This window comes from Drosophila ficusphila, unplaced genomic scaffold (assembly GCF_018152265.1).
Source record: "Drosophila ficusphila isolate 14025-0441.05 unplaced genomic scaffold, ASM1815226v1 contig_791, whole genome shotgun sequence".
NCBI classification, from domain to species: domain Eukaryota; kingdom Metazoa; phylum Arthropoda; class Insecta; order Diptera; family Drosophilidae; genus Drosophila; species Drosophila ficusphila.
Window position 1 is genome coordinate 4,620,963 of NW_025064737.1, and position 13,294 is coordinate 4,634,256.

General features: G+C 44.4%; 1 protein-coding gene across 1 annotated transcript; it reads left to right on the forward strand.

Annotated features, from left to right (window-relative positions):
- Positions 1–1,020: 1,020 nt before the first annotated feature.
- Positions 1,021–5,763, forward strand: LOC108098489 (homeobox protein HMX3). Its single transcript, XM_043209073.1, has 3 exons — positions 1,021–2,103; positions 2,199–2,337; positions 5,246–5,763. Exons 1-3 carry the CDS (start codon positions 1,255–1,257, stop codon positions 5,674–5,676), a joined length of 1,419 nt encoding a protein of 472 aa, XP_043065008.1. The 5' UTR covers positions 1,021–1,254; the 3' UTR covers positions 5,677–5,763.
- The last annotated feature ends 7,531 nt before the right edge of the window (positions 5,764–13,294 follow it).

The window sequence follows — 13,294 nt, forward strand, 5'->3', positions numbered from 1 at the left end:
AACGTACCAGCAAGCTGTTGATACCTAAGATAAACATTTGCAAATGTAAAAAAGATATCAATTCAGTAACCAATCTTTTATCAAGAGTTAAAAAAAAAATTGTTCACCAATAGGACAAGCCGTCGGGTCTGACAATATTCAGTTTTATGCCGACAAACGACTGTGTTAAAAGTAATAGCGTTTTTGGGTCACCAAACAAACAGTTGGGTGTGAAACAAGAAATGCAAACAATTAGTTTCAATTAAACAAAGTGTCTCCTAACCAATATCGGCTAAAAATAGAGAATATTCCTGGTCGTTTAACCGAAACTGGCCTCGTTTCCATTCTCAGGCTCAAATTAATTTCCAAATGTCTTCAAATTTATGCGCATTTTTATTTCCTCCACTTTTCTCTTTTTTGTTTTCCTCCAAATTAATTGTTCGTTTTTCTTACAGCAAATTAATTGCAAACGCTTGACAATTAAACGCGGGCTGCCTTCGGGGGTCATCGTCATTAATGCTAACTGTGAGGGGTTACGGGGCGTATGGACGGGGGTTTTCGGGAGGTGCTGAGCGGTTTTTAGACTCCTCTGCCGCGGCCTGCGTCGCAGTCGACGCACTTGGAGTTGTGAAAACTTTGCAGCGACTAAAATACTAAATACAGTCTCGTTACAATCTGAGGAGCCTCCGTCTCGCTCGCACCGCCAGACGCCGTCCCTCTCGCACACCAGCCGCATGATGAACGCCATAATTACCGTTACGTTTACGCCACCATTGCTATTTTTTGTTGCTGTAGCCGATTGGTGCTGGGAGCTGAAACGAAAGGGATGGCAAGCGCATAGCGGCATCTCGCTCCCTCGCAGAACTGGTTTTTTCTCTCTCGCTCGGAGAGCAAGCGATACAGCGAGCGCGAGAGCAAGAGGGAGAGGGCGAGTGAGTCACGAGAGAGCAGCGGCAGCAAAAGAACTGAAGAAATATCGACGTGTCTAGTTAGCAAACCAATCTTCAATCTAGTTTCGAATCTGAACAGTTGACTGCGAAGCGTCGAGTTGAAAGGTCCTACGTTGGATCAGCGTCGTCGTGTCGATACATTAGTGTTAACTAATCAGAGTAAAATAACAAGATACCAGTACGGGTCTGCTCATACGAAGAGCCATTCCCGATCGTCAGTAACCACTTGAAAGTGCAGTGATTAAGCCGTCAGAAAAAAACAGTTTAGTGCTCCCTAAACAGAAAAGCGAAGCTCCCGGAAAACCCAAGTGTTGTAGCAAACCTAATGCTCTGCCCTCCAACCATGCGTCCGGCCAGTCCCGCCGAATCCGAAATCTCCGTGGGCGGAGCGCCCAGTCCGCTGCCCACGCAGCACCATCCGCATCCGCAAACGCACTCGCATCCGCTGCAGCATCCGCGAGCCAGCACCATCGATCTGCTGCAGCAGCAGCAGCTGCTGATGCAGCACCACGCAGCAGCGGCCGCGGCAGCCGCAGCAGCTGCCGCAGCAGCCTCTGGACTCAGCCGGAATGCCGTCGGCAACCTGCCGGAGGACTACTTCCAGCCGCTAAAGCGCCTGCGCATGTCCTCGTCCTCCTCGGAGCCACGTGAGCACACGCCCAGTCCGCCGGCAGCGGTTCCGGAGCCCCAGACGAACACCACCAAGTCGGCCATCGAGGGCGTGAAGAGCTTCTCCATCGCGGACATCCTGGGTCACTCGGAGAAGCAGCGCGATGAGTCCGTTTCCCCGCCGCCGAACTCCAACCTCCTGGCTCCTCCTGCCTCCAGACCAGTGGTCTCCTCCGGAGGATTACTGCAGCCCCGAACGGAGCCACTTGACGTCCATCCGGCGGCGGCTGCTGCCATGCTCCTGCCCGGCGGACAGATTGTCCGGCCGTGGGACCACCTCCTGGGTCCCGCCATGCCCGTCCGCCCCTTCATCCCCTCCGCCCTGCTGCACTACGAGCAGCGGTTGGCGCTGGACTACCACCGCCAGCTGCAGGAGCACTTCAACGCCCAGGCGCAGCTGCTGCGCCACATGGGCATGGACATCATTCCCTCGGAGAGCGGCTCCGATCGCTCCAGTTCGGCGGCCAGCGACTGCTGCTCCCCGGAGATCGCCAGGGACTCCGCGGCCGCCGCTGCCGCCTCCGCCGCCAGTGTCCGCCGGAGCCACAGTCCGCAGTCGTCGGCCCAGGCGGGAACCAGTGGATCCACCACTACCGCCAGCCCGTCGCAGGGAGCAGCGGGAGCGGGGGAGCGGCCAGTGGGGCCAACAATGCCGCAGCGGTTGCCAAGGCCAAAGCCAATGGAACGCCTCTGGATGCACTCTTCCAGATGACCACCAAGGACTTTGACGAGTCTCAAGGTAAGCATCGTATATAAAGATATAACCCTCTGTGTTTTTAAGACAGGAAAGTAGTCAAATAATTTAGGGAACAAATATCCCCTCTGCTATTTTTTTTTATTCGAAGATATTAGTTCATTGTTGTCTTTTAGGACAAGTTTAAATTAGCGGACTGAATTAAGAATTAAAAGATCGTTTTAAAGCATTACTTGAAATCAACTTTCCATTTTCGTGAAATCATAAATATTTTTGAAGTATTGCACATAATTTAAAAGAAGCTAAGTGCATGAGCTTACGTTTACTCTCCCTGTATTCCAAATTATTATAATGAAAACACTTAATTCAATGATTTATCGTTTAAATTCTGAAAAACACAACATTCGATTTTGCGCAGTGTGCTGCCATTGATAAATGTCTCAATTTCCGAAATGAATTTACCCGATTTCTTAATTAGAATAAAAGCTTCTAATTTGTTATCGTTTGGAAATTGGGGAATTGAAAACGCAGCAGCTGAATATTCAGCTTATTATGATGTTTGCCATTTATCAATCAGCAAATTCGTATTTCGTTTAATTGAAACAAATGGTCTCGTTCCCCGCTTCCCCCAAACTTGAAGTCTTTTGTTATGTAAATTTCCCAACCGATTCGATTTCGGACTTTTAATTAATTGGCAGCATGCGCCAGTAGCAGACAGCAGCGAATGGAGCAAGTTGACGATAAAATATTGAGTTCGATTCTTTAGCTTTGGATTTATGTGTACTAATCGGAAGTGTAGTCCATCGACTGCAGGTGGCAGGTCAAGTTCCCTTCCCCATCGCTCAGTTCAAACAAATTCTGATTCGAGTGAACTTAGTGGGCGTTCTAGAAATCCCCGCACTCCTCCCCCAAAATGACAGCGGTTTCATGGCAATTAATGGTTAATAGTTCTTTGCATTTGTGTAGTCGTGTCGATTCTGCAGCGATTAGCAACAATTAGCTAGCTGGTGCATTACCTAATCGAGTTTTGTCGGCGAACAATTAACATGCCGTTTCCATTTGCTGCTACTCAAAACTAATGGCCGACCAACTCGGGCCCCGACTATATAGTGGCTATAGCTTCAGTCGTAAACATGTTTTAAAATACCCTGAACGAGCGATTAGCGACGACACTCTGTCGTTGTATAATGCCATATCTCCCAGTATTGAGTTGACAAAATACACATATTACAGTTTATCGTGGATTGTATAACCCGTAGACGAAATATTTACGACAGATCTTTTCGAATTTTCGACTCCGGAGGCGTCGTTTGTCTATCATCAGTTCATGGGAGGAATTCTGGGCAGATAGGCAGCTGCGAGGACATGGGGTTCTTAATTTATGGAAGGGCCCATTTATATCACTCGCACTCCAGTTGAGATGTTTTCACGTTTTCACAAAACGTTGTGCATTTCCTCTTGAACTCATTTAGTGGGTGGATCAACTGGTTTTCCTTTTTCCCCGTAAACCAACAAATGCCAGACGCTGTGTCGCCTCGGCTGCTGGTGATTTCTTATTGCAATTCCCAGTACTCGCGCCAAATTAAAACATAGAGTTGCTGTGGCCAACTGTTGCTCTGCAGGTTCCTCGAAAATCGATCAGGTTTCCCAAGCGTTCCCAAACATATTGGATGTGCGGGATATGTAACCCTGACAAATGCGACCAAAACAAAACTCCCCCTAACTAAGGGCCATATTTATGCGCTGTAAGTGGACACCTGAGAGGGAAAAAGGATACCCAAGTGGCCTACTCGGTTCCCTTTCTCCGGAGATAAGTCATGGAAATTACTTAATGAGGCCCCGATAAAAACAAATACAAAATAGCTGCGCAGCAGAGGGAGAAAGGCTCGGAGAAAGGCAGAAAGGGAGGCGTGCAGTCAAGTGCCTAATGGGTTTTGGGTTACAAAACGTGCTCGAGATAACAAACGACCAAATTATGCATTCCGTATACTAAAACGGGTATACCCACACCACACACCACACACCCATTCTCCGGGGACTTCGTTTGCATTCGGTTGGAGGGCATTTAATTAGTTTTTAATGTCGATCTAGTTTGTTTGACAAGCAATCGGAATGGGTGTGAAGCCATCGCCCATCGGACAGCGGCCAGCTCCAAACCGGTTGGCAAATAATATTCAATAAACAAATATTTATGCTGATGGTCGTGGTCAGATTGCCGATCACGGACCACCGATCTCTGATGGCTTTGATTGGCACCGCATCTGGGATTTTGCACCAGGAAACGTTATGCAAGCTCAATCAGCGGCTTAAGTACGGGGCAGTGGCTCATTAATCAAGCCATGGCTACGTGTACCACTTAAAACTGATTTGTAGGTGTCAATAATTATTATAAATCACACCGCAAACGAGACAAATGAGCAGCTTGCATAAGTCGCGCTGCCTGAGAAATCTGCGGGCGTCATTAGACCCACAAAGCCAATGAACGCCCACAATTCGCGCAATCAATCAACTCGAAATTATACACTTTAAGCCGAGATCCGAGATCCGAGCACTCCGATCTCTGGGATCTCGGATCCGAGAACTGCAACTGCGATTGCGATTGCGCTTGCAATTACATTCATAAAATGTATCAATCACCGCACTTAAATTAACACGCGGCCAGTCCGGCTCGGCAATTAAAAGCAAAGGCGAAGTCGCTTGTTAGTAACCGGTTCTCAAAATGCCAAGCATTTAAGAATTCACCTCAAAGCTAGCCACTCTAATTAATATGAATTGTGTGAGCTGGGTATTTTTGCAACATATTAAGTAATATTTGTATTGATAGGTAGTGGAAAGTTTGCGAAGAAATGAAACAGTTTAAGCATTAAACCCCTTCCAATAATTGCTTTAGTATTACAATTAAATTCTTTAAGAATAAATAACTAACCCACTTCTGTTTCTTGTTCCATTTTAGACAAATCCCACTTGGACATATTCTCGAACCGACCGCAGCCGAAGAAGAAGCGCAAGTCGCGCACCGCCTTCACCAACCACCAGATCTTCGAGCTGGAGAAGCGGTTCCTCTACCAGAAGTACCTCTCGCCAGCGGATCGGGATGAGATCGCCGCCTCCCTGGGACTCTCGAATGCCCAGGTGATCACCTGGTTCCAGAACCGCAGGGCCAAGCAGAAGCGCGACATCGAGGAGCTGAAGAAGGACTTCGACAGCGTGAAGGTCTTCTCCGCCCACAAATCCTTCCTGGAGAACGTGAACGACCTGAGCATCCTGAAGAAGAAGCCGATGCACGAGGCGGACATGGTGGGTCTGGCCGCCGCAGCAGCCGCCGCCGGAATGGTGGTTCCGGTGCCCGGATCCGTTCCGATGGGCGGGGCACCGCCCAAATGAGGACGCAGCCAGGTGCGCACCGAACCGCCAAGGCAACCTGATGATTGGTACAGAAAGTGAGCAACGAGGAGTCGAGTATTTTGTTTAATTTTGAGTCGAGTGCCGGGGAAGTTGGGAGGTTGATCGCCACCCAGCGGATCTCCCCAAGGCATTCGGCGGCCGAAGGAAGTGCCGGGACATCCTTAACAGCTTCCGAGGCCAAAACGCAGAGGGAAAAGGCAACATTCAATGCCAAGCCCAAATGGAGAGAAACCAGCCAGGACCAAGGCCCTTTTGTGGGCCAGCAAACAAGCCAGAACAATCATAACCGGAAACGGAAGTGGAAATGGAACCAGCCATAACAAGGATTCTGCTTTACAGACAGGATCTCATCGATTAGAACCAACGCACATCGGCTCTTTTAAGAGCCACCAAACAGATCCACAAAGAGATGATATAATTTTCTTATTGCAGTATTTTACTTTACTTTATTGTTTCCGATTTGCAATTAGTAGAAGATATTTTCATTTTGATTTGAATCAATATTGTAATTTCAATCCAAGCAAATGCCAACAAGTTCTACAAATCGTATTCACAATTAGACAAAAAATACTAAAGTCTATCAGCTACTTGAGATTATAATTTGACTTTGTTAATAAACATTTGAGTATACAAAGTATTTCAACTTTTTTGCATTCTAATGTATTATGAAAGCAAAACGATTAAGATTTTATTACTTATTTGAGTTCGATTCAAGTTACAGGCAACCCGATTTGACAAAGTTTAACATAAAGAGCTGCGACTTCATTCCCGACCAATTAGCGTTTAAAAGCGAAATCTGTTTCACTCCAATTAATAATTTCAGGCGAACAAAGGGAGATACAAAAGACCGCAAATTGTTGTCAATAAATTTAAGCATATTTAAGCAAACAATGCCGAGTTCCAACGAGAGCTACCATTTGGCCGCAGTCGGTGAGTTCAATTCGAGTTCGAATTTGTGTATCTGGAAGCCCGTTCTAATTTGAATATTCTCCCTCTGCCCGATCGATCTTAATGATGTTGCTACGTATTTTGTGGAAGCCGAAGCGCCGAGTGGCGAGCGCAGAGTCCTAAAATAAAAGAAATCTTTTTTAATTTTTATTAATGATTATTTACAACCGTTATTCATAAATTCAAACTAATTAATTATTAATTTAATCACTTGCCACGAACGAAAACGAGTTGGCCAAAAGCCCCAGCTACAAACACTTTTAAGTGTGCAAAGCCGAGCGGTGATGTGATGTGACTCGCTCTGCAGATTTGTGCACGCCGCCAATTTGCATACGAAACTCACTCGAAATTATTTCGATATTTATTAATTTTCGAAGCGATCATTTTCATAAATTTCCAACTGGAAGCCGCCTGCTCTCTGGCTACCGTTTGCGGCTAAGTTCAAAGGTGGCCCATCATCGCCAGCGGCGCACACATTTTTCAACTCCAAAACCGAGAAGATGAGAGTCGGAAACCCCAAGAAGCCGAGCAGATGACCTGCGAGCTCTCCGCGACTGAAGTGCGCCATCAATCTCGGTTTTGGTTTTGGTTTTGGCTTGGCTTGGACCCTCTCGAGCGAACCCATCGAACTTGGCCAGCAGCCGATCGTTTGTTAATCATTTGAATAATCAAGCTATCAATTCCGCTGCTAATGATGCCCGATACCAATCCGATCCGACCGACTGGTCGGTCCATCGACTGGTCGGTCCCACTCCCAGTGGCTCACAGTTCGTAAACTAGATGGGAAAAGCCTCGTGCATTTGGATGAGATGCAGATCGATGCTCCATATCCGAAACCCGGCCGAAAGCAATTTATTTTCATTTCCAAACGTGTGACAATGCAACGCATGCGATGCGATAAAAAAAACTTTTAGAGCCACCGAAATCTCCTGATTACCGGGTCTTGTGCGTTATTAATGCGCTTCGAAAGTGGCCGGCGAAAGTATCGCCGGCAGGCATTTAATTGAAATTGAGTTGTAGTACAAATTACAGGGGCCATTACCGGTGGCATTTGTTTTATTGGCTGAGAAAATTTGCCGGACAAATCGAGCTAAACTGTGCCGGACTCTAATTATGGGAAAATCTCCGAGCACTTCCGTGAAAACAAACAGAAATGCGTAAATGTCTAAGCCCATTAATCGAATCAACTAAAAATGACTAATGAACCGACCGCACAGAGAGTGGAAGTGCCTCATGAGCCTTTCAGCCCGGTTTAATGAGCCCAGATGCGAGTAAACAGCAGTTTTCATGATTGCCGTGCTCAGAAAGTTGGGAAACCGTTGGCTAACTAATAGAAATAATAGTAGAACTGGGGGTAACCCATAATATCAATGAAAGTCCGAGCTGATTCGATGGGAAAAGGAAATATTGGGATTACTTATTTAGTATTTAATTTGTAATAAGACCTTTCAGAAAATTTATTAATAATCATTACCATCATTTAAAATAATTCGTTCCTGTTTTTTAAATTTTTAAATAATTTTTCTTTGCATTTTATTCATATGTTTACATTTTTATAAGCCTTTTGGATTTCTGATTATTTTAACTGGATTTCATTTAATTAAATGAATTAATTTATTAAAATGTATTCTATGTCTAGAAAAACTATTGTTTATCACCTTTTTCTTTATTGAAATATTTTTATGTCTAACGTATGTTCTAATCTTCCTGATTATATTTTAAAACGTAACTAATAAAAACGTTAAAGCAGGTACCCAAACTTTATAAGCTTCGGGTTTTTAGGGACCGCGTCCCCGTTTTCGGCTGTCCGATCCTTGACTAAACGCGTCGCCTTCCCTGCTCAGCCATATTGTCAGCAATTACTCAACGTTTCCCCTGTCAGGTGATCAAGTGCCGGCTCTCAGATACACGACGAGCGACCTACATCAAGTGCCAGTCTGGGATGCAGATGCATCTGCATCTCGGAGTCGGAGTCGGAGTCGAAGTCGAAGACGCAGTCGAAGTGGAAGTCTGAGTTCCAGTTTAACTGGCGCCGCGTTGCCAAAAGATGAAAAGTTACCCTCGCGGCGGTTACAAACGACTCGAGTGCTGATTATGATAAATGTAAACAATTCAGCTCGGCACACAAATGCAATCAAAGGACTGCAATTACAACTAAGTTGTGAGAGCGGGCCCAAAACCGGTTGGGAGAGGCCCGAAGAGAAAGAGATCGAGGAACCCCCAAGAGGCTGCAACTCGAAGAGGCCGTTCCGACCTGGCCAACATCCGCATCTCTCTTCCTGCCAAGTGCACGAGTATCGGTGTGTATCTATGTGCCGCTCGTTGGCTATGTGTGCGTGTGCGATAGAGATATAAAAGCTAAATTGGTAACTCATACTTAATTTGTTGGCGGCACCTTTGAACACGCTTCCAATTAGCTTACAGCCGACACCTCGGGCCGGCGACTTGGCCACGTTTTGGGCCACAGGATAATGCCGCATGGGGCATGGAAATGATGCAGCACAAAAGGGGAGACCAACCGAGTACCAACCAACTGATAGCAATTTGTTTCTGCTTTCTGCGTTTCCCAGTTTCTGAGTTTCTGATTTCTGATTTCTGTTTCAGTTTCTGATTCATTCATCCCGGCATCTTGATCGTGATGCGGCACATTTTGATCGAAGAATCCGAAACATATAGGGGGAAAAACCCACAACAATATACCCACAATGTTTCCCGATTCATGAATGAAATTTTATGATTCGTTGCGATCCCACAAAGCGTTAATGAAGTTGTAAATTGTGAAGAGCAACATTACCATTTGCCCTAAACAAGATGAAAGGCTGTTTACTTTGTTCTCAGCTTGAAAGGTTTCAATAGGAAGTAAATCATGTTGGCTGAATTTACCGCAACACAATTACCACTAATTTATATAAGCATCTTGTTCCCTGGCCCTCCTTTTTAGCCACCAAAAAATAGATGTTACTAAAAATTCCTAAAAGACTGTAAAAAATTTACTAATGACTAATCTAAATTAACTGGTTATAAAGTGCCCATGATTTTAGTTCTTTGCCATTTTATTTTAGAAGCACTTTTTAAAATATAAATTTTAAACTTATACAAATTGCTGCTATTGTTCTAATGAGTACTTTTATTGTATAATTCGAAAATATTTAAATCTAAAATGTAACCTAATTTGATTTGATTTTTCCCTTCGAATCTCAAAGATGCATTAGGTCCATATTGGGTACTCCGCTTAATCTGGTAGCGGCTAATTTATATCACGATAAGATCAGACGAGCCGGCCAGCCATATCCAATCACATTCCCATCAGGGATCTCCCGACCCGAAAGCCAATTCAGTCGGCCACTTAGCTTAACTCACAGGGAACACACACGAAGGCGCCTCCAGCGGCAGATTCGTTGGTGTCCGTCCAACGGAGACGGAATTTGCCGGACACGTTCGCGGACAGAGGTTGATGCTAGTGGGCCCACTTAGTTCGTTTACTGGCAATGAGTTGACGCCAAGCTCCGCAACTTTACCACTTTACCGCTACCTCGGCGATAAGGCGGCGGACAGAAATTTGGTAAATCAAAAGATTCACAGCTCCTACAAACCCGGGGGAAGTGTTAATGGATGTCACTTTAGTCCAATCCCCCCTCCACATCATCTTAGCCCCTTTTTTGCTCCGATCCACCTTTGGCTGACATTAAGCTTCATCAGACATTCAACCCGATGCTGAATTAGCATACAAATTACACACGAGCACTAGCACTCAAAAATGCTCTTCGGTATTCGGGTTTTTTTTTTCGGTTTAGGTTTTCGGCTTTCGGTTCTCTGACCACAACAAAAAGCCGACAAATTTCGCCCCAAACGCTTCCAAGTGGCAAACGGCTACCGATTTTATTATTGATAATGTTTTGATTTATCACAAAGATATACAAATTGCCACTGCCCCGAAACTTCGGCCGAGGACCATTCTGTATCTTGCCGCAGGGCGCGGCACTTTTGTGTGTATCTTGTGGATAAACGCTGGGGTATTTCATTCGAGACCATAATTTGTATGCGGTAGCTCGAAAGTCGGTTGTCGGTTGGTGTCATTTCGTGCTAAGTTCCATTGCAGCTCCACCGAGAAAAAATATACAACAATTAAAATGTTGCACAGAAAAGTTATACCATAATATACTTATTAAATCTGTTAGAATTTTTGTACCTCAAACCTTAGAAATATTACAATATTTGTAAGCTGTTTAAAAGTTCTTTATGTTATCTGATACATTAATTTTTGATAACCCTTTAGTCAACTAGCTCACAAGCCATTTAAATTTAATTACTGATTTGGTTATTACCATCGATCAATATTAATAGCCTATTAATATTACCTTCAATTTCACTAGTTTTCTTTTATTTCCCATAAATCATTTTAAATCTCATTCAAAATAATAAATCATAATTCAATATCCCTTTAACATAAGTTTTTTAGCTCTGTGGTCTTGCGGCTTCGCCGGACTACTTAAGTTGAGCGATCTCCGGTGCTGGTCTTAATAGACGGATCCGATTCGCATTGACAAATGCTGTTCGTCGCGTTCAGTAAATTGTTTTCGACATTTTCGTGTCGCATTTGTGGTCGAAATCTGCATAATGAGTTGGCAAAACGCTGACAGCTGTCCCAAGTGTCGAAGATTAACCGATGATAAGGCGAGGATCGCTTTGGCCATAAGCGCATTCGTCACAGATTTCTGTCGGGCGCAGCTGAAAGGTTGAGGTTGAAGTTGAGGATAGCTCCGAGCTGCCTATAATTGGCATGCAGTTCGCATGGGTTCGCTCGGTTTTTGGGAGCGTTGATTGTTGACAACTGCCTGACTGGCTGGCACAACTTCATCATCATCAGCCAGAGGAACTCGGATGAACGTTGGTGAGGATCGGCAAAACAAAGGGCGACATTAATGCATTGCCGGCAGCCACTCTCGCATCCGCCGAAGGGGCGTGACGAATTTGACACAACGGCAATGACTTTATTACCAACTCCTGACTCCCGACCCCCGACTCCTGTCCCTGATCACCCCCATCCATCTGCGCCCCTGGCAATGACAACAACGACAATGTACACAAAATACAAAACACGAAATACGAAATTCACTCGAGGACCGTGGTGATGTGCCCTCTCCGGGGATTTGGGCTTGCCAGATGCGACAACAAACACTTTGGCTATTTATGAGGTTTTAATGAACAGGGGCCCGCCATCTTGGGCCGCCTAATGAAAGGATATAGAGCCGATACATTTGGCTTATGAATTTGCAGAATTAGAGGCGTGTCGGATCGTTTGAGGGGCTGTGAATTTGAGTGGCGGTTCGTTCGAGTGGTTTCCTAGGGGCGATGGCTAATTGTGATTGACAGGGCGTGTCGCGCCTATTGAGGCGCCCAATTAAGAGTCGTTTTATAATTGATTTTGAATACGAAAGCGATAGCGAATGTTCACAAGGCAGGCCGATTTCCAATTTACAGGCCCAAGCGAAAGGCGCGCAGCAGAACCGAGAAACTCCGGTCCGTCAAGTCAGTCAAGTGCAGGCATTAATCATATATCGCGGCCATCTTGCAACCAAAAAGGGGGAATGCGAGGGTTTGGGGCAGGGTCTTATGCAAATGCCGACAACCATTGCAGCAGCGCCATAAAAAAGGGAATTAATAGGGGTCAAAGGAACCTCCTACGAGACTGGTCGAACATAAGGCTAAGAATATATTTTCTTTCGGGTAATAACTTTTTAATAGGTGGTAATATTATACTTTCGGAACATGTACCAAAATAAATTGGTTTTTTAAAAAGGGTCACGTAATATTATATATTGAATCTCATTATGTTAACTTGATCAACGCTCTGCACAAACACTTATTTATAAAATAATAAAAAGAATTGCAATGCTTAAATCGTTACTTTCCTTCGTATTTACTTAGCCGTTTTAAAACAATCAATTATACCCTGATTTGGAAGGGTGAGGCGAGTGCGAAGCTATTATCGATTACGACTCTGCAGTTACATCATTTCACTTAGCCGACTCTCCAGTCACATTCCCACCGGCAAAGGGCGCAATGCAGTTAAATAGACATTTGCATGCAAAATGCAAGAAAAAGCAAGAAATAAAAAGAAAACCAGGACAAACAGCGGAGCGAAATTGAATAAAAACTGACACTGACAAACAAACGAAGCGCGGCGCATACAGGGCGCATACGTGATACAACAAGCGGACCAAAGTTGCAATCAATTTGGAAATGCACTGAGTTGATTGGGGAGTGGGAGACGGCTGTGGAAATGGCAAAACAAACGAATGTGTGCCAAGACTATGCACTTTGAGAAAACAAACTTTAATTAAGTAGAATTTATTAAAAGTTATTAATGCTTTAAAAATAATCATAGATGGTATATTAGCTTTAATAACATAAACATTAAATATGTACATTTTAATGATCCCCAATGAAATATTAATTGCAATAGTAGTTCTTTAATTAATAAAGTGGAACTTTCACTCCTTCATTCATATCACGAGCAAACTGTATGTGTATAATTTTGAAAACAGTGAGTTTTATAGTAATTTTGGTTTGTAGATTTCTTTTCAAACATTGTTCAATACCTGGAACTAAAGTTTGCAGAAATGTATAGATTTTCCTGTTCTAAAGT